The sequence below is a fragment of the Mustelus asterias genome, chromosome 3 (genome assembly GCF_964213995.1).
Source record: "Mustelus asterias chromosome 3, sMusAst1.hap1.1, whole genome shotgun sequence".
Classification (NCBI taxonomy): Eukaryota; Metazoa; Chordata; class Chondrichthyes; order Carcharhiniformes; family Triakidae; genus Mustelus; species Mustelus asterias.
This window is the reverse complement of record NC_135803.1, coordinates 97,348,068-97,373,259: the sequence shown is the minus strand read 5'-3', so window position 1 is coordinate 97,373,259 and position 25,192 is coordinate 97,348,068. Positions and strand designations below refer to the sequence as shown.

Genomic DNA, 25,192 nt, shown 5'->3' with positions numbered 1-25,192 from the left:
CAGTTTTACCATTTAGCATCTCTTGTACCTGACCTAAGGTTGTTACAGTGGTGGCAAGGGAAGGACGTGGCTCTTCGCCAGCACTGACAGGCCTCAGGTCTTTAAGGAAACTATCCAAACCAGGGTCACTTAATAGCTGGGATACAAAGCGAAATAGATCATCCTCGGATATCGCCTCAGTGGAAATCCAAGTATGGGTCTTCCCTGAGCCCCTCGAGCTGGTGATTAATTCATGTTTGCCACAGAGAGCTCTGGGAACACTGCAGAGAGTTCTTATAGAGTTGATTGTTTAGCTTGGATCGCAGGAGAGAGTTATTCATGTGTCTCCGCTACTAAATGCAGGTCGCTGTCCCAACAGGAGAATTGGACATCAGTCATTTCTGATAACTGGATCTCTAACCAGACAGTGAAGAATGAAACTAGATGCAAATTTTTTTCTTGATGGTTCCTTTATTTACAGAATGTTAGGAAAATTTTTTTCACCCAGAGGATGGTTGGAGTCTGGAACAAACTTTCTGAGAGGGTGGTAGAGGCAATTTCAATCGAGGTATTAAAACGAGAATTGGATTGCTATCTGAAAAGAGATAATGTGCAAGGGGATAAGGCAAGGCAGTGGGATTAGATAAAATCCTCTTTCAGGGTGCTGGTGTAGACTCAATGGGCTGAATGGCTTCCTTCTGCACTGTAAAGATTCAATGATTCTGTTTGAGTCAATCTGGGTAATTAAGATGCTGTAGGCATCTTATGCTATAGGCATATTTATTCATGAAATGTGAGCACTCTGGCTCAGCCAACACTTGTTGCCCATCCCTAATTGCCCCTGTGAAGGTGGTGGTGAGCCAACTTGTTGTACCGCTGCAGTCCAAGTGGTGTAGGTACACCCATAATGCTGCTAGGAAGAGTTCCAGGATTTTGACTCAGCGATGAAGGAATGACAAAATATTTCCAAGTCAGGATGGTGTGTGACTTGGAGGGGAACTTCCCTGTGGTGGTGTCTCCATGCATCAGCTGCCCTTGTCCTTTCGGGTGGTAAGGTTTATAGGTTTGGAAGGTGCTGTCGAAGGAGCCTTGGTGAGTTGCTGCAGAGCATCTTATAGATGGTACATGCTGCTGTCACTGAAGGAGTGGATTTTAAAAGTAGTTCATGGGGTGCCAATCAAGTAGGGATGCTTTGCTCTGGATGATGTCGAGCTTCCTGAGTGATGTTGGAGTCCCACTCATCCAGGCAAGTGGAGAATATTCCATCATACTCCTGACTTGTGCCTTGTAGATGTTGGACAGGTTTTGGGGAGTCAGAAGGTGAATTACTCACTGCAGGATTCCCAGCCTCTGACCTGCTGTTATAACCACAGTATTTATATGGTTGGTTTGCAGTATTTATATTGTTTCTGGTCAATGGTGACCCCAGAATGTTGATAGTGGTGGGGTTCAGTTATGGTAATGTCACTGAATGTCAAGGGGAGTTCTAGCGTTTCCTCTCTACAACTTCTTCAGAATCTCTATATGATCAGCCCTGTAAGGAAACCAAGACTGGGTGCAGTTTTCTAACTGCGTTCCTCCAAATCTGGTCTTGTGCTCTTCCCGATTTTTGTCATCCGATCATTGGCAGCGTGCCTTCAGCTTGGCTAGTTCCTCGGCTCTTCACCACCCTGTCCCCTTTGAAGCAGTTCCTTAAAATCTGCCTCCAAGCATTTGGTCATGTAGAGGCTTGGATGGAGAGAAATTTGTTAAGTGTATTCAAGAGGAATTTCTCATTCAGTATGTGGATGGCCCGACTAGAGAGAGGGCAAAACTTGACCTCCTCTTTGGAAATAAGGAAGGGCAGGTGACAGAAGTATTATTGAGGGATCACTTTGGGACCAGTGACCATAATTCCATTAGTTTTAAGATAGCTATGGAGAACGATAGGTCTGGCCCAAAAGTTAAAATTCTAAATTGGGCAAGGCCAATTTTGATGGTATTAGACAGGAACTTTCAAAAGTTGATTGGAGGTGTCTGTTGGCAGGCAAAGGGATGGCTGGTAAGTGGAAGACTTTCAAAAGAGTGTTAACCGGGGTTCAGGGTAAGCACATTCCTTTTAGAGTGAAGGGCAAGGCTGGTAGACGTAGGGAACCCTGGATGACCCGGGATATTGAGGCCCTAGTCAAGAAGAAGAAGGAGGCACATGACATGCATAGGCAGCTGGGATCAAGCGGATCCCTTGTAGGAGTAGAGTTAAGAGAGAAATCAGGAGGGCAAAAAAGAGACACAAGATTGCTATGGCAAATAAGGCAAAGGGGAATCCAAAGAGCTTCTACAATACTTAAAGGGCAAAAGAGTAACTAGGGAGAGAATAGGGCCTCTTGAGGATCAACAAGGTCATCTATGTGCAGATCCACAAGAGATGGGTGAGATCCTAAATGGATATTTCTCATCAATATTTACTGTTGAGAGAGGCATGGATTTAGGGAACTTGGGGAAATAAATAGTGATGTCTTGAGGAATGTACATATTACAGAGAAGGAGGTGCTGGAAGTCTTAAAGCGCATCAAGGTAGATTAAATCCCTGGGACCTGCTGAAGTGTATCCCAGGACGTTGTGGGAGGCTAGGGAGGAAATTGCGAGACCCCCTAACAGAGATATTTGAATCATCGACAGCCACAGCTCTTCAGGTGAGGTGCCTGAAGATTTTAGGGTAGCAAATGTTGTGCCTTTATTTAAGAAGGCTGCAGGGAAAAGCCTGGGAACTACAGACCTGTGAGCCTAACATGTGGGTAAAATGTTAGAAGGTACTCTGAGAGACAGGATTTACAGGCATTTAGAGAGGCAAGGACTGATTAGGGACAGTCAGCATAGTTTTGTGAGTGGAAAATCATTTTTCACAAATTTGATTGAGTTTTTGAAGGGGTAACCAAGAAGGTAGATGCGGGCAGTGCAGTTGATGTTGTCTACTTGGACTTTAGCGAAGCCTTTGATAAGGTATTGCATGGTAGGTTGTTGCATAAGGTTAAATCTCACAGGATCCAGGATGAGGTAGCCAAATGGAATCAAAATTGGCTTGATGACAGAAGACAGAGAGTGGTTGTTGAGGGTTGTTTTTCAAACTGGAGGCCTGTGACCAGCGGTGTGCCTCAGATCGGTGCTGGGTCCACTGTTATTTGTCATTTGTATTAATGATTTGGATGAGAATTTAGGAGGCATGGTTAGTAAGTTTGCAGATAACACCAAGATTGGTGACATAGTGGACAGTGAAGAAGGTTATCTACGATTGCAATGGGATCTTAATAATTGGGCAAGTGCACTAATGAATGGCAGATGGAGTTTAAATGCGTGGTGATGCATTTTGGTAGATCGAACCAGGACAGGACTTACTCAGTTAATGATAGGGTGTTGGGGAGATCAAAGAGATCTAGGGGTACAGGTTCATAGCTCCTTGAAAGTGGAGTTACAGGTGGACAGAGTGGTGAAGAAGGCATTTGGCATGCTTGGTTTCATTGGTCAGAACATTAAATACAGGAGTTGGGATGTCTTGTTGAAGTTGTACAAGACATTGGTAAGGCCACACTTGGAATACTGTGTACAGTTCTGTCACCCTTATAGAAAGGATATTATTAAACCAGAAAGAGTGCAGAAAAGATTTACTAGGATGCTACTGGGACTTGATGGTTTATAAGGAGAGGCTGGAAAGAGTGAGATTTTTTTCCCTGGAGCATAGGAGACTTGGGGGTGATCTTATAGAGGTCTATAAAATAATGAGAGGTGAACAAAGAACAGTACAGCACAGGAACAGGCCTTTCGGCCCTCCAAGCCCGCACCGATCACGTTTACCTATCTAGACCAGCCGCTTATACCCCTCTATTCCCTGTTTGTTCATATGTCTAGCAAGATAAGTCTTAAATGTGGTTAATGTAACTGCCTCAACCACCTCACTTGACAGTGCATTTCAGCATCCCACCATCCTCTGTGTAAAAAACTTCTCCTGCACATCTCCACTGAACCTTTCCCCCTTATCTTGAACTTGTGCCCCCTTGTAATTGTCATTTCTGCCCTGGGAAAAAGCTTCTAACTATTCACCCTATCAATACCTCTCATAATTTTATAAACTTCTATCAGGTCGCTCCTCAGCCTCCATCTTTCCAGGAAGAACAATCCCAGTTTATTCAATCTTGCCTTGTACCTAATACCCTCCATACCAGGCAACATCCTGGTAAACCTTTTCTGCACTCTCTCCGAAGCCTCCATGTCCTTCTGGTAGTGTGGTGACCAGAATTGGACATAGTATTCTAAATGTGGCCTAACCAATATTTTATACAACTGTAACATAATTTGCCAACTTTTATACTCAATGCCCCGTTCAATGAAGGCAAGCTTGCTTTCTTCACCACTTTTCACATGTGCTGCCACTTTCAAGGATCTGTGGACTTGTACTCCCAGATCGTTCTGCGTGTCTATGCTCCTGATGGTTCTGCCATTTATTTTATAGCTCCCAGCTGAATTGGATCTGCCAATGCATCACCTCGCATTTGTCAGAATAAATTCCGTCTGCCATTTCTCTGCCCAATTTTCCAGCCTATCTTTATCCTGCTGTATTTTCTGGCAATCTTCGTCACTATCCGCAACACCGCCAATCTCAGTATCACCTGCAAACTTGCTAATCAGACCAGCTACATTTTCTTCCAAGTCATTTATATATATTACAAACAGCAGAAGTCCCAGCGCAGATCCCTGCGGAACACCACTAGCTACAGACCTCCATTCAGCAAAACATCCTTCCACCGCTACCCTCTGTCTTCTATGGCCAAGCCAATTCTGAATCCATCTAGCTAGTTCACCGCTGATCCTATGAGATTTAACCTTTTGCACCAGCCTGCCATGAGGGACCTTGTCTAATGCTTTACTACAGTCCATGTAGACAATATCCACAGCCCTTGCCTCATCAATCATTTTTGTCACCTCCTCAAAAAACTCAATCAAATTAATGAGACATAATCTCCCTCGTACAAAACCATGCTGTCTGTCGCTAACGAGACCATTCAGTTCCAAATGTGTATAGATCCTATTCCTAAGAATCTTCTCCAACAATTTCACTATCACTGATGTCAAGCTCACTGGCCTACAATTACCCAGGTTATCCTTGCTACCGTTCTTAAATAATGGGACAACATTGGCTATCCTCCAATCCTCTGGTACCTCACCAGTGGCCAGCAAAGAAATAAAGATTTCTGTTAGAGGCCCAGCAATTTCATCTCTTGTCTCCCTCAGTACTCTGGGATAGATGACATCTGGCCCTGGGGATTTGTCTACCTTAATGCTTTTTAATTCACCTAACACTTCCTCCCTTGTAATGATTTGTTCTAAAGGGTTTACACATCCCTCCGAGACACCATCCCTCTCCTTTGTGAATACCAATGCAAAGTACTCATTAAGGATCTCACCCACTTCCTTTGGTTCTACACATAATTTCCCTCCTTTCTCCTTTAGTGGACCAACTCTTTCTCCAGCTACCCTCTTGTTCCTAATATATGTATAAAATGCCTTGGGATTCTCCTTAATCCTATCTTACAACGACATTTCATGACCCCTTTTTGCCCTGCTGACTCCCTGTTTGAGCTGTTTTCTACTTTCCCTATGTTCTTCAAATGCTTCATCTGTTTTTAGTTGCCTAGACCTCATGTCTAGATCATGGCATTGATCAGCTAGATAGTCAACATCTTTTCCCAAAGGTAGGGGAGTCTAAAACTAGAGGGCATAGGTTTAAGGTGAGAGGGGAGAGATACGAAAGGGTCCAGAGGGGCAATTGTTTGACACACAGGGTGGTGAGTGTCTGGAACAAGTTGCCAGAGGTAGTAGTAGAGGTGGGTACTATCTTGTCTTTTAAAAAGCATTTAGACAGTTACATGGGTAAAATGGGTATAAAGGGATATGGGCAAAAAGCGGGCAATTGAAACTAGCTTAATAGTTTAAAAAAAAGGGCGGCATGGACAAGTTGGACCGAAGGGTCTTTCCATGCTATAAACCTCTGTGACTCTATGTGACCTAACCACACCTTGTCTGGTAATGCTCCTATGAGATACCTTGCGTTTTAGTACATCAAAGATGCAGTTGTTGTTGAGGCCTGACTAAGGCCTCGTTTGAAGATCACTGAAAGGAACACTCAAATGAGCCTGGCTTTGTGGCAGAGGTCGCAGGTCACCATGCAAAATAGCAAAGCTAAATGATTTTTCTCCTCCACGCCCACAGATCAAATTGTATTGTTTTTATTACTGTTCTTGCCAGGGAGAAAAAGGCCAGTAATTTCCTGCTGGTCTCTCTGACCTTCAGGTAATTTTTTTTTACCCACAGCCTGCATGCTGCTGTCAATATAGATAAACATCCAACAACAAAAACAATGAGTTGAGCCCTGGTATTGGTATGTGGGTGTTTAATGCTGCCTTTCCACAGAACTACCTGAGCAATCATTTTAAAGGGGGTTAAACACCCTTAGGATACCCTGAATAACTGCACAGAGATCCACCATCCACATAGAACCCGCAAAGTTTTTTTTCAATCCGGATATTTCCCAAGTCCGCCTTAGAGAAGAGGAGCAAAACCGGCCCATTCCAAAGGTTTGCATGGAATGTACAGCACAGAAACAAGCCATTCAGCCCAGCTGGTCCATGCTGGTGTGTAAGGTTTATCCACCCTTCTTCATCTAATGACCTAATGCTATCAGCATAACTTTCTATTCCTTTTTATTGTTTTACAACCGTCAATTACTGTCCAATATTAATTTAGAATTGTAGAATCCCTACACTGCAGAAGGAAGCCATTCAGCCCATCGGGCCTGCACCGATCACAATCCCACCCAGACCCTATGCCCATAACCCCATGCATTTACCCTAGCTTGTCCCCCTGACACTCGGGGGCAATTTGACATGGCCTCCACCTAACCCGCATATCTTTGACTGTGGGAGGAAACCGGAGCACCCAGAGGAAACACACGCAGACACGGGGAGAAAGTGCAAACTCTGCACAGACAGTGACCCAAAACCGGGAATCGAACCCAGGTGCCTGGCACTGAGAGGCAGCAATGCTAATCATTGTGCTGCCCTGATTTATTTGGTGTTCAATTCTGTGTTGCTCAAGGTTATGTCGTTTATGTCGATTTACTGATATTTAAGTAACGCTCACCCTGCTGTGAAGGAAGTTCCACTCGGTATCCAGTGAAACCCCCATACACCCCTCCCCAATGCCCCATTACTGGAAAGATAACACTCTGAAACATGGGATGAGTTTAGGGTTTGGCTCTCTTATGAGATCTCTATGGTTGAATAGCCTGCCAAGGCTAGGCTGGTAGTGGACACTAAGAGAGTAAATGCAGTGCCAAACCCTGGCAGGACAGAAGGGGGAAATACAGGACTGAGTCTCATTCCTGGAACACAGACAATAGGAAAGTCTTGGCTTTCTACAGCGCCCTTCATACTCCCAGACCACCCCAAAAACTATTTGAAACCTAGCAACTGTTGTAAGGTAGGAAACGTGGCAACTAATTTGTGCACAGCAAGCTCCCACAAATAGCAGTGTGACAAATGAACAGATCATTTGTTTTATGGATATTGGTTGAAGAATAAATATTGACCAGGAGAATTCCATTGCGCTTCAAAATAGTGCCATGGGATATGTTCCACCCTTAGCTGAAAGACGCCATCTCCAGTAGGGCAGCACTCCCTCAGTCTCGACACTGGAGCATCAGTCTCAGTCTATGTGCTCAAGTCTCGGAAGTTGAACTTCACCCTCCTGGCCCCAAGACTCCCCACTCCCTAAATGTGAGGGAAGACTTTTTTATCCAGAAGGTGGTGATGGTCTGGAATGCGCTGCCTGGGTGGGTGGTAGAGGCGGGTTGCCTCACGTTCTTTAAAAAGTATCTGGATGAGCACTTGGCATATCATAACATTCAGGGCTATGGGCCAAGTGCTGGCAGATGGGAATTCAGGTGTTTCTAATGTGTTGGTGCGGACTCGATGGGCCGACTGGTCTCTTCTACTCTGTATGATTCTATGATTCTAGTCACTGCTGATTAATTAGAGCAGTTAATAAGCAGTTTGTTAACAGGAGCATAGAGTACAAAAGCAAGGAGGTTATGCTGAACTTATACAAGACACTAGTTATACTCCAACAGGAGTATTCTGTACAGTTCTGGCTGCTACACTATAGGAAGAATGAGAAAGGAGAGAGTGCAAAAGAGGTTCACAGGATTGGTTCCAGGGATGAGAATGGTTCCAGTTATGAAGACAGATTCGAGAGGTTGGGACTGTTCTCCTTGGAAAGAAGAAAGACCAAGAGGAGATCTCATAGAGATGTTCAAAATCATGAGGGGGCTGTACAGAGTAGATGGGGAGGAACTGTTCCCGTTCATTAAGGGACCAAGAACGAAAGGACAAAAATTTAAAGTGATTTGTTAAAGAAGCAAATGTGATGTGAGAAAAAACATTAACACACAGTGAGAAGTTGGGGTCTGGAATGCATGCCCTGGAAATGTGGTGGAGGTAGGTTCAATCAAGGCATTTAAGAACGTATTAGATGATTATTTGAATAGAAACAATGTGCAGGGGAGTGGGGAAAAGGCAGGGGAATGGCACTAAAGCATAATGCTTATTTGGAGAGCGGTGTAGACATGATGGGCCAAATGGTCTACTTCCATGCCATAACAATTCTATTATTCTGTGATATGTTGTTATAGCTCCGAGAAACAGGTATTAATAAAATCAAAATAGTGCAGATGCTGGAAATATGAAATAAAAAGATAAAATGCTGGATAAACTCAGCAAGTTTGGCAGCCACTATGGAGAGAAAAACAGAGTTACTGTTTCGAGTCCATATGACTTCTTCAGAGGTGAGGAGGTAGAAATGTGGTTGGTGTTAGGCTATTAAAAAGGGCAAGGGTGAAGCAGGTGAATCAAAATGGAAGGTTAGGTTGGAGATCAGGAGAGATTAGATGACAAAGATGTCAGGGACACAAGATAAAGAGAGTGATAATGATAGTATTAAAGACTAAAGTAGGTTTAATGTTTATTTATTAGTGTCACAAGTAGGTTTACATGAACACTGCAATGAAGTTACTGTGAGAGTAGGTGTTAATAGCAGCATAAAGTACTATCTGAAAACCAGATAGCAGAATGTGTTAATAAAAGAATAAGAGTCGGCATTTACTGAAAGCAAAACGTGAGAACATGAAACAGTCCGGCATTTGGCGGGGGTCGGGGGGGGAGTTAGTGGAAAATAAATTCAAAATGGTCTGAAGTTGGTGAACTCAATGTTGAGTCCTGAGGGCTGTAACATGCCCAATTGGAAAATGAGATGCTGCTATTCCAGTTTGGCTTGGGTTTCTCTGGAGCATTGCAACAGGCCAAGGATGGGCATGAGAGCAAGACGGTGAATTGAAATGGCAAGTGAACCAAAGATTGGGGTCATGCATGCGGACTGAGCGAAGGTGTTCTGAAAAATGATTACCCAGTTTGAGTGTAGTCTCCTCAGTGTAGAGAAGACTACGTTGTGAGCAGCAGGTGATGGGTATTAATTGTCTTTGAGCACATATAAATAGGGGATGGTTGGGACACTGGATTGAGTGGGGGGAGCTGTGAGGCTGAACAAGTCAATAAACTTTCTCCAAAAAAAATCTCAGTGCCTTGATTTTGGCCTCACCAATCAACATGGATCCTATTAACACTGCCGACACCCTAAACATTGCAGGAAAGCAACATTAATAACAGGAGGAATGAAAATTGGTATATGTGCATTGCATGTACAAGCAGAGATACATCTTGTCTTGTTTCTCATTTACGTCTGTGCTGTACAATGTTCTCATACATCAGATAATCCCGACAGTCCAGAAGCAGGCCATTCAGCCCATTGAGTCTGTACTGACCACAATCCCACTCAGGCCCTATTCCTGTAACCCCAGACATTTACCCTGTTAATCCCCCTGACACTAAGGGGCAATTTAGCATGGCCAATCCACCTAACCTGCACATCTTTGGACTGTGGGAGGAAACCGGAGCACCCGGAGGAAATCCACGCAGACACCGAGGTCGGAATTGAACTTGGGTCCCTGGCGCTGTGAGGCAGCAGTGCTAACCACCGTGCCGCTCCTCTGATAGGCATTCGCTTGGTTACACACTTCTCCTTGAGAAGGTCACTTCTCTGGAAATAAAAGCCTTCTGCTTGGAGGAAAGAGAAACAAAGCAGGAAAAGAGGATAATGAATGGGAATGGCTTCTAATGATAGCTGCTTCTCCGGCCCTCAGTAATTATGACCAGCAGTAATTTAGGCCGGTAAAAGCTCGGCCAGCCTCTCCTCAATACATTTAGCCCCAGCATCTGGAACACATTAGCTCTCTGCAGCTTGCTTCGTCACGTGGCCTGTGGGTGACAGGGCAGCAAACCAAACTACCACAGCCAATGGGAGACCAGGGAAAGCCTAATTGGATGCAGCTGTGCAGGTCAGAGGTGGCCTCCAGAGCAACCATGCTGCCTTCCACACAGGAAATATATCTCTCTGGCACATGTGTGAGTGTGTGTGTGTGTGAGAGACACAGCGTGTGTGTGAGCATGTGCGTGTGTGTGTGTGAGAGCGTGCGTGCGTGTGTGTGAGAGCGTTCATGTGTGTGTGAGTGCATGTGTATGTGAGTGCATGCGTGTGAGAGAGAGCGTGCGTGTGTGTGAGAGAGCGTGCGTGTGTGAGAGAGAGAGCGTGTGTGTGTGTGTGAGAGAGCACGCGTGCATGTGTGTGAGAGAGCGTGCGTGCGTGTGTGTGAGAGTGTGTGTGTGAGAGTGTGTGTGTGTGTGAGAGTGTGTGTGAGAGAGTGTGCGTGTGTGTATGAGCGAGCGCGTGTGTGTGTATGAGCGAGCGCGTGTGTGTGTATGAGCAAGCGCGCGCGTGTGTATGAGCGAGCGCGTGTGTGTGTATGAGCGAGCGCGCGTGTGTGTATGAGCAAGCGCGCGTGTGTGTATGAGCGAGCGCGCGTGTGTGTATGAGCGAGCGCGCGTGTGTGTATGAGCGAGCGCGTGTGTGTGTATGAGCAAGCGCGCGTGTGTGTATGAGCGAGCGCGCGTGTGTGTATGAGCGAGCGCGCGTGTGTGAGAGAGCGCACGCGCGTGTGTGAGAGTGAGAGAGGAAGCGCGTGAGGGAAGGAGCGCGCGTGAGGGAGAGAGCGCGCGTGAGGGAGGGTGTGTGTGTGCGAGGAGCAGGGACTAAGCGTGAGGGGGAGGGTGTTATTTGGATGTCTATGTGTATGAGGGGTTAGGTGGGGGGTTTGTGTGAGAAAGTGAGAAATAATTTCTCTCCGCTGAATTTGGCAGTGTTCTTGACTGTGGTCATCTCCTTTCCCGTACTTCTGCTTTCACCCCTTCCCTCCCTCCCAGAAGCACCATGGTGTTCTCCTTGACACTGACTTCCACTCCAGCTGCCACCACATTCAATGGATCATCCTCTGCCATTTCTACCACCTCGAGAGTGATGTCATCGTCAAACATTCTCCTCCCCTTTCAACATTCTGAAGGGATCATTCCCCCTCAACACCCAGGGCTACTCTTCCATCGCCCCAAACCTCCTCCCCTTCCAATGGCATCCTACCACACAAGTACAGGCAATGTAGAATCTGTTCTTTAACCTCCTCCCTTCGTACAGTCCAACCTTTTCCAGGTGAAAGTGATTTACTTGTCCTTCTTTCAGTTTTGTATTTGCTGCTTTCAGTGCTGTCTCCTCTACAAAGAGCAGCAATACTTCATTCACACTCACATTATTAACATCCAAAAGACGTGCTGGTTAGATGAATTAGCCATGCTAAATTCTCCCTCAGTGTAACCCGAACAGGCGCCGGAGTGTGGCGACTAGGGGATTTTCACAGTAACTTCATTGCAGTGTTAATGTAAACCTACTTGTGACACAAATAAATAAACTTTAAACAATGGTTATGATCTGAAATTGTTGAATCTGTAAGACTGTAAAGTTCTGAATTTAAAAATGCCACGTTGTTATCAAGATTCCATTGAGCTCCCCTGGGACATTCTAGAAGGCTGAGGATGGGGAGATTGCAATGGAAGAGTATAGACAAGGTGGATGTGGAAAGGATGTTTTTTCTGTGAGACAATCTAGAACTAGGGGTCACTGTTTAAAAATAAGGGGTCACTCATTCAAGGCAGAGTTGAGGGGAACCTTTTTTCTCTCCGAGGGTCATGAGTCTCTGGAACTCTCTTCCTCAAAAGGCAGTGGAAGCAGAGTTTTTGAATATATTTAAGGCAGCGCTAGATAGATTCTTGATTAACAAGGGGGTTAAAAGGTTATCGGGGTAGGTGGGAATGTGGAGGGAAGACTACCATCAGATCAGCCATGATATTGAATAGGGGAGCAGGTTCAAGGGGCCGAGTGGCCTACTCCTCCTCCTAATTCATAATGTCCATATACACTTCACTAGTAATGGGTAAATTAAATCAAAGATGCAATCTGTTTGAAAACTGGTGATCAAATACGCACTGCAGTCACCAAATCTTTATCAGAATAGTAAATGGAGTGGGTTGAGTTCACTCTGCAAGCTGGAATGGATGAATATTGACAGCACGGCCTGGCACTGAGATGCTTGCATTCTAAGTCATGTTGCATCAAATCAAGGGAAACATACCTCATTCTCCAAATACCCAAGACAATACCGGAGTGCTGAAAGGGAGCACACAGAGTTAAATTGTTGGCATTGTTCACACAGTTTTATTTTTGCTATTTTTGGTGCTGTAGGCAGCAACATTTAACAGATAAAGAAACGCTGAGTGAATCAGTAAATCATCAGGATCCTCTTACATTATGATCCCCTCGACTGTGCCTATATCTCAGCCAGTGTGTTCCTGTCTCACTGCTACCGCTGATGGGTCTGAGTGTTACTCTAATCAATTTTTACCAACACCCATTTTGGTCAGATCTGCTTATCTCAGCCCTATCATTACCTGTCTGTTGGAGCTGGGAAAGATTGATAATGAGGTGGAGAAGTAGATAGGCAAGTAGATAAAGGCCTAAACAGGACAACTGAAAACATTGAAGAAAGTAGATGAGAAGATAAATTATCAGGGCTGATCAGTGACACAATGTTTGGGTTTTTAGAAGCTAGTCAATTAAAGATTTTAATCTTTAGACGATTCTGTAGAAGATACTGCTCCCTATCTGTGTTGAGCATGAGGTTGATTAAGGTATTGGTTGGTGTGGATTGCTATCCAGTCTCCTGAGGATGTTTTACTCAAATAGCTGCTTTGCATGGCATTGGCTTAAAGGGGGAAGAGAACATTGTGGGGTGCTGAGTGAAACCGTCATTGATAAAGATCCCGCTTTAGGATTTGTCTCTTTACAAATATCCTCTTAACCCCTAGGAAAGACCAACATCTCCTCTCCCCGGTGAACTGTTGGTACCTGGTCCTCAACCAGACCCGCCGAGAGAGCAAGGACCACGCCACCCTCAATGACATCTACACAAACAACGTCATTGTCCGGCTGATGCAGATCAGCGAAGATGTGATACGGCTCTTCAAAAAGGTCAGCTTAAACCTTCGGTGATTAAAGTTAGCACAATTATTGTACAGTAATATTTAAAGTACCTTTGATCATGAGCATCTACAACAGAGTCCTAATCTACACCCTTCCCTCACCTCTGAATGTTACATATCTCCTGAACGTTGCCTAGTCCATCGGTGGTTGTCACAGTGACACTTAGTTAAAGAATATATATAATGTATGCTAGACACTGAGTAGAGGAACTGCACCAGTGCCCCTGTTGGATGAGGTGCAAACTGACAGCTGCACTTCATTGTGGAGGCTTCTCCCCAGCCCCAGTTTGGGCCCACTGATGTCTTTGGTGCTGGGTGTGGGTTGTGACAACTGTCCTGGTGCTGGGTGTGGGATTGACAACTCTCCTGGTGCTGGTGTGAGTTGTGACAACTGTCCTGGTGCTGGTGTGAGTTGTGACAATTGTCTTGGTGCTGGGTGTGGGTTGTGACAATTGTCTTGGTGCTGGTTATGGGTTCTGGTGCTGGGTACAAATGAATGAAGAAATGTACATCTGCCACAGTGAAACTAATCATGCCGAGTACAATGAGTAGAGCACAAGAGTGTGGGAACCCGTGTGGATACAGAATGGGAATATACGGTGTGCTCAAAAAATGGTCATTTTTGGGAGGAAACTAAATTGCTGATGTTTGCAGGGGTTGAAAGAATCACTTCTAATTTATGTATGTATATTTAGATTAAGAGAAGGCTGTCACTACAGCACAATGGTTCTGGGTTTCCAGCCTATATTGGGACATATCCCCACAGCTCTTGTCCCATCCCCCCCATTCCCAAAACCCCAATCCTCATATCAGGGAAGTATGTTGGGGAGATCTTCAGAGTCACCTCAGGTTCTTTGTCTTTTCCTGCTGTATGTATTATGTCTGGCACTGGTTTCTGTGTGCAACAGGTTTTATTCACAATGCTTTACAATGTCTGCTCCACACTTCTGCACTAGCTTTCAAATCTTTCCACATCTTTGTTTGCTTTTCTTTAAATCTGCACCCAGGCTTAACTAATCAAGCGTAGTGTTACAGCCAGGTGAGGAGAGGTAGGCTGGCTTCCTATTTTTCCACTCGGTGTAAAAAAGAATGTGTTTGGGCTTCAGTGAATGTTTAATTGTTTACCTGCTGCAAGAGGTACACACATAGACAGGTTTCTTTGAGTTTTAAAAAGAAAAGATAATGTTTATTGTACCTAGCCCGGTCGAGTAAAAACACTCCAGCTTCCTCCCTCTTGCTCTCTCTCTCACGTGTACGTGTGCACACTCACTAGAGGCAGCAGCTGCTGGGGTTGAGTTGGTTGAATCTTTACTCTGTCTACAATACATGGATAGTCAAAAAGTAAATAGGGGGTCATAACTCGCAAGTTGATGGAGAGAAAGACTCAGGGTCTTGCTTATTCAGCATCTCATTTACTTGTCCTCTAATCTGAAGAGAAAACAGGTGCTTATAGCTGGCTTGTCACATGACCCTCTCCCACCAACTACCCAGTGACCCAATAAGAACATGGCTAGTGGATTCCAGTTGCCTGGCTTAAATGATTAGGTCATAGCTGAGCACGTTCTGTGCAAAGCCTGAGCCCCAGTGTCCAAGTGATCTAATGGTTTATTTCTGCCCAGTTGAATAGCCAGTTGATTCCCAGAGTACTTTGTTGATGGATAGGAGGTGGCTTCCATTCATATTCCTTCGAAGCATTGTTCCTGGTGATGCTTTGCAGACTGGTTGTCTCTATTTCAATTGTCTTGGAATGTAGAAGGTTCAGTGCTGCAAATGTTCAGCCACCTTTGACTGTGATTTCAAGTCACTGAAATGTGGCTTTTTCAAAATGTGATTTGTGGTTTCCAGCCAGTAAATTCATAAAGACATTTTTATAAAGCATGGCTCCATAACAACAGTGAGCACAATTGTAAACAGACTCACATAATCAAACACAGAACAATTCAACACTACATCTTTACCCCCTTGTACAACTAAAGTTCTTATTAGTACAGAAATAACCTTTGGGATATGAAAGTCTCCTTTGACTATGCTAAGACCTACAAATTTGAGAATGTGGTTCTGCGTGATCAACTCAATAAGGCAGATGATCAACATCACAATCGCTCAACAGAAAAGGAGATGTGTCCTCACAATCACTATCAACTCAATCTATTACAGCCTTTGGTGGCTTGTGAACTGACGTGGCTCCCTCTGAGGCCTTTTGATAGGCTCCAAACATGACCTTAGTCCACCCAGCAACAGGGGTTTGTGTCAGGGGGCTCTTTCCACAAAGTTACATTTTACGTTCAAGATTAGTGGCTCAGGCAGCTCTGCTTTATGAAGTTGGATCGGTGGGAGGGCAGAAATGGAGCCACTGCTGAGGCTCCCAGTGGCCTGTAAGTGGCATGTCCTTGGGATGTGGGACATAGTCTCCAGCCTAGCCGGGGTGAAGGCACTGGGGGCAACTGGAGGTTCTATCCTGCTGCAATTACGCCGGCAGACAGGCCCTCCACTGGAATTCTGGGTCCTGTGTCTGAGTTTGAACAACTCAGTGGATTCTGGGGAACAATTTGAGGTTGCATCATACTAACAGGCAGGGTAGGGATGGACAGCCCTCTGGCCATTTTATTTTGCAGATTCTGGTGGGGAACATGCTGCTTTCCTGCCTCTATCTGGCATTGTAAACCTGACACATTGTACCAATTCGTGACCCAGAGGAACTGTTAAATAAACCAAGTGTAACTTCAAACTACAGCTAATACACACACACCCACCCTCCCCTCCCCAACCAGTCCCGCCCTCCCCAACCACCAGCCCCTGTGCAATAGAGACTCGGCCAAGTAGAGGGAAAAATGACATGTATATGAAAAAACAATCTGGGGTAAGGAGGTGGAGAGTTAGCTGAGTTATTGCTGGGAATTGCAGAGGGTGCAGACATAGGCAAGGTTAGACACAGGGTAAAGCTCCCTCTACACTGTCCCCATCAAACAGTTCCAGGACAGGTACAGCATGAGGTTAGATACATAGCAAGCTCTCTCTACAATGTCTCATCAAACATTCCCGGGACAGGTACAGTACAGGGTTACATCCAGAGTAAATCTCCCTCTACACTGTCCCCATCAAACGCTCCCATGACAGGTACAGCATAGCGTTACATACAGAGTAAATCTCTCTCTACATTGTACCCATTGAGATGCTAGTGTACCTTTAAGAAAGGTTTTTTTTTTCTAAAATCATGTTCTCTGCAGTTTGTAAGCTGGCCTTTTGGTATCATCTTGGCACTGGCAGCCTGCTTAGATGTCCTTTTATTGCTGCTTAAATGGTTTAAATGGGGTTTTGCTTATTGAAGTATTGTGGGAAGATTGATAAGTCAAAAGTCAGGTGGTGCCTTCACAGAGGAATTCAAGGATTTACTTTCAGTTTTAGTTTAGAAGGTATCTGGACATGAGACTGAAAAGCAGTGTTTTTCTCTCTCCCTGGTATTGTAAATTCTGCTGGCTAGCTGAAAGCAAATCTTCTTGCTTTCCTGAAGTGAAAATTCTGCTGTTGGTGGTTTGCTAGTTAGTGCCTAGAGCCTTTCTCTCTCTCCCTGGTGTTTTGGGAAGCTGTTCTCACTTCAAGCTTGTCTGTGTGTGCATCACGAGAACTGCAGCATCCAATCAAAAGACTAAGTTCCAGCGTCATGTGAGCGTTCGTATTTTCTATGCTAAACCTGTGGCAAGGGTTTTGTTTGTGGGATTTGTTTGGTTGGAACGGTATTTTGCTGTTAAGGTTTATATAATATCATGGTTGCTTTTCTTGTTTGTACAGTGGAGCCCCGTTATAACACGATGGTTGGGGTCCATAAAAGCGGGGTTGCGAAAAAAGCGGGGTCGCACTAAATTTGCCAATTATTAGCGGAAAAAAAAGGTCCAATGACACCATTGCGTGATATGCAAATTGGTGCTAAATCGGGGCACGTTAAATCGGGGCTCCACTGTAATTGATAAAATTATTGCTATTTTTTTCTATATATTTTAACTGTATTCTCAAATAAATTTTGTTTGATAAAAGCTTCCTAGTGGGTCATTTGAATCATACCTGAAGTGAAATATCTCAAGCATAGAACCATAGAAAATTACAGCTCAGAAACAGGCCTTTTGGCCCTTCTTGTCTGTGCCGAACCATTTTTTGCCTAGTCCCACTGACCTGCACTTGGACTATATCCCTCCACACCCCTCTCATCCATGAACCCGTCCAAGTTTTTCTTAAATGTTAAAAGTGACCCCGCATTTACCACTTTATCCGGCAGCTCATTCCACACTCCCACCACTCTCTGTGTGAAGAAGCCCCCCCTAATATTCCCTTTAAACTTTTTCTCCTTTCACCCTTAACCCATGCCCTCTGGTTTTTTTCTCCCCTAGCCTCAGTGGAAAAAGCCTGCTTGTATTCACACTATCTATACCCATCAAAATCTTATACACCTCTATCAAATCTCCCCTCATTCTTCTCCGCTCCAGGGAATAAAGTCCCAACCTATTCAATCTCTTTCTGTAACTCAGCTTCTCAAGTCCCAGCAACATCCTTGTGAACCTTCTCTGCACTCTTTCAACCTTATTTACATCCTTCCTGTAACTAGGTGACCAAAACTGTACACAATACTCTAAACACGGCCTCACCAATGCCTTATATAACCTTGCCATAACACTCCAACTTTTATACTCGATACTCCGACTTATAAAGGCCAATGTACCAAAGGCACTCTTTACAACCCTATCCACCTGTGACATCACTTTTAGGAAATTCTGTACCTGTATTCCCAGATCCCTCTGTTCAACTGCACTCTTCAGAGTGCTACCATTTACCCTATACATTCTACTTTGGTTTGTCCTTCCAAAGTGCAATTCCTCACACTTGTCTGCGTTAAATTCCATTTGCCATTTTTCAGCCCATTTTTCTAGTTGGTCCAAATCCCTCTGCAAGCTTTGAAAACCTTCCTCACTGTCCACTACACCTCCAATCTTTGTATCATCAGCAAATTTGCTGATCCAATTTACCACATTATCATCCAGATCATTGACATAGATGACAAACAACAATGGACCTAACACCGATCCCTGCGGCACACCACTAGTCACAGGCCTCCACTCAGAGAAGCAATCCTCCACAACCACTCTCTGGCTTCTTCCATTGAGCCAGTGTCTAATCCAATTTACTACCTCCCCATGTATACCTAGCGACTGAACCTTCCTAACTAACCTCCCATGAGAGACCTTGTCAAAGGCCTTGCTGAAATCCAGGTAGACCACATCCACCGCCTTCCCTTCATCTACTTTCCTGGTAACCTCCTTGAAAAACTCTAATAGATTGGTCAAACATGACCTACCACGCACAAAGCCACGTCGACTCTCCCTAATAAGTCCCTGTCTATCCAAATATTTGTAGATCCTATCCCTCATCACACCTTCCAATAACTTGCCCACCACCGACGTCAAACTTACTGGCCTATAATTTCCCGGATTTCTTTTGGAACCTTTTTTAAACAAAGGAACAACATGAGCCACCCTCCAATCATCCGGCACCTCCCCCTGAATACTGACATTTTAAATATGTCTGCCCCTGCAAGTTCAACACTAGCTTCCCTCAGCTTACACTAGCCAAATTCAAATTGTGAAACTTATGATCCAGGCAGACTTCATAAAACACTTTGGAGTTTCTGAACTGAATTATATTACCATCTAACACTCCTAGGGGGTTAGATACAAATTAAAACGCCCTCTGCACTTTCTTAATAACATGTAAAATTTGTGAATCTGAAACTCAGAACATTTCTCCTAATACCAGACATTGACCATTTCTCATGCGTGTCATCTTATTTGCTTGAGATTAACAATTGGATGCCAATCATTGCAGAGTGATTGATTTTCTCTTATGGGTTGATGTCCAGTGGAAACTTAGCTGAGAGTCGTAAAATCTATTTCACATAGGAGCCTTACTGTCAGGAGTGGGAACTCGAGGAAACTAAGGTGAGGCCTGTCCTTACAACAGGATGAGCTGAATTTAAGCTGCTGCCAAATCTTGCCTTAATATCCCTAGCCTTAGGCCATCAGCAACCCCATCATCACAACATCTGTGACACAGCAGCTGAGATACTGCATCCCCCTCCCCTTTATGGTCGATTTTCAGCTTTGCTTGTTTATTTTTAACAGACGACTAAACACCATCAGGGTCACCATTAAAGTGCTACTCTGCAAATAACAGAATATATCATGCACTTCAATCCAGTTCCTCACTTAAAGCTGTATCATTGCCTGAATTTCTTTGTTGGTGAACTTTAAGGCAGTGTTTCTCTGTGCGACCGACTCAAAGTGTCATTGTGTGAAATCTCTGTAGTAAAAAGAAGTCTCACAATCAATGGGGTGTTTACCCCAGTCCAACGCCGGCACCTCCACATCATTGTATAAAGAACCCAGAGCTATGTCCTTTCAAACACTGCAGAAAGCGAGTGACACTGAGGCAAACAGGCCAGGAAGGGTCCATCCTCTGTCTCTATTCACGTGGCTGAGAAAATGATGCAGTGGGATGGGACGTTGATTGACAGACAGGAAGCTGAACGTTTTAGAGTCAATGGGTGTTGCTCAGAATGGGGAAGGGTTGGAGTTGATGCACCACAAGAGTCAACGTGGGGTTCACCTTTGTTCTCAGTGTTGACCATGAATTAAATCAGCACTCGTCGGCCAGATAACTCACCAGACGGGGCTGGGGTTGTGGAGGGAGTTGTCCCAGGAGTCCTCAACATTGACTCTGGAAAGCATGAAAACTCATGAGACATGAAAACACAGACATGAGACAGGAAACCTCTTTCTGATTACCTAATCATGATTCTGCCTCCCAACTACCCTCTAACCCTTTTAGCTGATGAATCAGTACTCCTCCATGTTGAATACAATTTAGAAGAAACACTGACGGTGGCAAGGGAACTGAAAGTACTTTGCGTTGGGGTTTAAATTTTCCTCACCAAATTACTCAGTGGCACCACTGTTGATTGAGTTGGCGAGTCCTAAAGGACATAGCTGCGAGACTGGGCCTGAGGCAGGTGGTGAGGGAACCAACAAAAGAAAAAAACCTGCTGTGTCTTGTCCTCACCAATCTACCTGTCACACCTGTCGGTAACATTATAGATAGGAGTGTTAGTGAGGGATCACTTTGGGATTAGTGACCATAATTCTATTCGTTTTAAGATAGCTATGGATAATGAGAGGTCTGGCCCAAAAATTTAAAATTCTAAATTGGGGCAAGGCCAATTTTGATGGTATCAGGCAGGAACTTTCAAAAGTTAATTGGGGGACTCTGTTGGCAGGCAAAGGGATATCTGATAAGTGGGAGACTTTCAAAAGTGTGTTAACCAGGGTTCAGGATAAGCACATTTCTCTTAGATAAAGGGCAAGACTGGTAGAAGTAGGGAACCCTGGATGACTCGGGATATTGAGGCCCTGGTCAAGAAGAAGAAGGAGGCACATGACATGCATAGGCAGCTGGGATCAAGTGAATTCCTTGAAGAGTATAGGGGGTGTAGGAGTAGAGTTAAGAGAGAAATCAGGAGGGCAAAAAGGGGACATGAGATTGTTTTGGCAGATGAGGCAAAGGAGAATCCAAAGAGCTTCTACAAATACATAAAGGCCAAAAAAAGTAACTAGAGTGAGAGTAGGCCTCTTAAGGATCAACAAGGTCATCTATGTGCAGATCCACATGAAATGGGTGAGATCCTAAATGAATATTTCTTATCAGTATTTACTGTCGAGAAAAGCATGGATGTTAGGGACTTGGGGAAATAAATAGTGATTCTTGAGGAGTGTACATATTACAGAAAAGGAGGTGATGGAAGTCTTAAAGTGCATCAAGGTAGATAAATCCTCGGGACCTCATGAAGTGTATCTCAGGACATTGTGGGAGGCTAGGGAAGAAATTGTGGGTCCCCTAGCAGAGATATTTGAATCATCGATAGTCACAGATGAGGCGCCTGAAGATTGGAGGGTGGCAAATGTTGTGCCTTTGTTTAAAAAGGGCTTCAGGGAAAAACCTGGGAACTACAGGCCAGTGAGCCTCATATCTGTGGTGGGTACATTGTTGGAAGATATTTTGAGAGACAGGATCTACAGGCATTTAGAGACGCAAGGACTGATTAGGGACAGTCAGCATGGCTTTGTGAGTGGAAAATCATGTCTCACAAATTTAATTGAGTTTTTTGAAGGGGTAACCAAGAAGGTAGATGAGGGCAGCGCAGTTGATGTTGTCTACGTGGACTTTAGCAAGACCTTTGACAAGATACCGCGTGGTAGGTTAAATCTCATGGGCTCCAAGATGAGGTAGCTAAATGGATACAAAATTGGCTTGATGACAGAAGCCAGAAGGTGGTTGTAGAGGGATGTTTTTCAAACTGAAGGCCTGTGACCAGCAGTGTGCCTCAGGGATCAGTGCTGAGTCCACTGTTATTTGTCATTTATATTAATAATTTGAATGAAAATATGGGAGGCATGGTTAGTAAGTTTGCAGATGATACCAAGATTGGTGGCATAGTGGACAGTGAAGAAGGTTATTTCGGATTGCAACAGGATCTTGATCAATTGGGCCAGTGGGCTGACGAATGGCAGACGGAGTTTAATTTAGATAAATGTGAGGTGATGCATTTTGGTCGATCGAACCAGGACTTACTCAGTTAATGGTAGGGCGTTGGGGTGAGTTACAGAACAAAGAGATCTGGGGGTACAGGTTCATAGCTCCTTGAAAGTGGAGTCACAGGTGGGCAGATTGGTGAAGAAGGCATTCAGCATGCTTGGTTTCATTGGTCAGAGCATTGAATACAGGAGTTAGGACGTCTTGTTGAAGTTATACAAGACATTGGTAAGGCCACACTTGGAATACTGTGTACAGTTCTGGTCACCCTATTATATTATTAAACCAGAAAGAGTGCAGAAAAGATTTACTAGGATGCTACCAGGACTTGATGGTTTGAGTTATAAGGAGAGGCTGGATAGACTAGGACTTTTTTCTCTGGAGCGTAGAAGGCTGAGGGGTGATGTTATAGAGGTCTATAAAATAATGAGGGGCATAGATCAGCTAGACAGTCAATATCTTTTCCCAAATGTAGGGGAGTCTAAAACTAGCGGGCATAGGTTTAAGGTGAGAGGAAAAAGATATAAAAGGGTCCAGAGGAGCAATGTTTTTCACACAGAGGGTGGTGTGTGTCTGGAACAAGCTGCCGGTGGTAGTAGTAGAGGCAGGTACAATTTTGTCTTTTAAAAAGCATTTAGACAGTTACATGGGTATAGAGGGATATGGGCCAAATGTGGGCAATTGGGACTAGCTTAGGGGTTAAAAAAAAAGGGTGGCATGGACAAGTAGGGCTGTGTTTCCATGCTGTAAACCTTTATGACTCTGAGTGAGTTCTGTCTTCACACTGAGCATACCCTCCGTTGTGTTGTGTGGTACCCTACCAAATAGGATTCATTGAGAACCGATCTAGCAACTCAAGATTGCCATTCCATGAGACACAGCAGGATTGTGCTCAACCACAATGTGTAACCTCATGGCCTAGTAAGCCTGGGTTATTATCACACCCAGAAATCAACCTTGGTTCAATGAAGAGTGCAGGAGCGCATGAAGAGCAGCATCAGACATACACAAATATGAGGTGTCAACTTGGTGAAGCTACAATAACACAGGACTACTTGCGTGCTAGGGAGCATAAGTAGCAAGTGACAGACAAAGCTAAGAAATGCCACAACCAGTGGATCAGATCTAAGCTCTGCAGTCCTGCCACATCCAATTGTGAATGGTGGTGGACAATTAAACAATTCATTGGAGGAGGAGGCTCCACAAATATTCCCACCCTCAATGATGGGGGAGCCCAGCACATCAGTGCAAAAGACAATGTTGAAGTATTTGCAACAATCTTCAACCAGAAGTGCCAAGTGGATGATCCATCTCAACTTCCTCCTGAGATCCTCCGCATCACAAATGCCAATTCGATTTACTCCACATGGTATCAAGAAACGGCTGAAGGCACTAGATACTGTAAAGGCTATGGCCCCTGTCAACATTCCGGCAATAGTATTGAAGACTTGTGCTCCAGAATCTTTCACATTCCTAGCCAAGCTGTTCCAGTAAACCTACAACACTGGCATCTACCCGGCAATTGGAAAATTTTCCAGACATGTTAAAAAGTAGGGCAAATCCAATTTAGCCAATTCTTGCCCCATCAATCAACTCTTGCTCATCAGCTAATGAGTCATCATCAGTACTTTTAAATGACACTCAGCAATACCTGCTCACTGACACTCAGTTTGGATTCTGTCAGGATCACTCAACTCCTGACCTCATTACAGTCTTGGTTCAAATGTGGACAAAAAGCTGAACTCCAGAGGTGAGGTGAGAATGCCTGCCTGCTCTTGACATTAAGACAGCACTTGACAGAGTGTGGCATAGAGGAGCCCCAGCAAAACTGGAGTCAGGTCAATCATCTCAGCTCCAGGTCATCACTGCAGGAGTTCCTCACGATAGTGTCCTAGGCCCAAACATCTTCAGCCACTTCATCAATGGCCTTCCTTCCACCATAAGATCAGAAGTGGTTATGTTCGCTGATGATTACACAATGTTCAATACCATCTGTGACTCCTCAGATACTGAAGCAGTCCATGTCCAAATGCAGCAAGATCTGGACAATATCCAGACTTGGGCTGACAAGTGGCAAGTAACATTTGCACCACACAAGTGCCAGGCAATGCCATCTCCAACAAGAGAGAATCTAACCATCTCATCTTGACATTTATGGCATTACCATTGTTGAAACTCCTAATATCAACATCCTGGGGGTTACCATTGATCAGAAACTGAACTGGACTAGCCATATAAAGAGCAGGTCAGAGGTTCGGAATCCTGCAGTGAATAACTCGTTTCCTGACTCCACAAAGCCTGTCCACCATCTACAAGACACATGTCAGAGTGTAATAGAATGCTCTCCACTTGTCTGTATAAGTGCAGCTTCAGCATCATCCAGGATGGAGCTCAACATCATCCAGGAAAAAGCAGCAAGCTTGATTGGCACACCACCCACAAACATTCATTCCTTCCAACACCAATGCACAGTGGCAGCAATGTGTACCATCTACAAGGTGCACTGCAGGAACTCACAAGGGTCCTTTAACGGCACATTCCAAACCTGCGACTTCTACCATCTTGGAGGACAGCAGATGCATAAGAACATTACCCACTTGCAAGTTCCCCTCCAAGCCACTCACCACTCTGACTAAAACTCATGTCTTTGGTCTCAAAAACCAATTCTTCTGCCAAACTACTGCCTCCATTGGACTCACTGGTCACTGTCTGAGATGAATCAGCCATTGATAACCTTGATGTCCTATTTGACACTGATCTTCCAACCCCATATCATGTTCATTATCAACATCATCTTTGTCCAACCTGCTGTCCTGGCCACCCTCTGATCTCATCACCTCCATAAACCCGAGCTTATCTAAACCTCTGCCTGTATCCTAAACTACACCAAGGCTCATTCACTCTTCACTCCTGAACTCACTGACCTACATTGGATCCCTGCCTGACGGCACTTCAATCTTAACATTTTTATCCTTGTTTTCAAACCCCTCCATCTCGCCCCTCTCTATTTCTTTAACTTC

The 25,192-nt window shown here is 44.5% G+C and overlaps 1 protein-coding gene across 1 annotated transcript in view; it reads left to right on the top strand.

Moving 5' to 3' along the window:
- srgap3 (SLIT-ROBO Rho GTPase activating protein 3) overlaps positions 1-25,192 on the top strand; it is a 278,977-nt gene that overhangs the window by 105,931 nt on the left and 147,854 nt on the right. Inside the window, exon 3 of the mRNA XM_078209393.1 lies at positions 13,368-13,530. Coding sequence (XP_078065519.1) covers positions 13,368-13,530 — 163 coding nt within the window. The remainder of the gene's footprint in view (positions 1-13,367; positions 13,531-25,192) is intronic.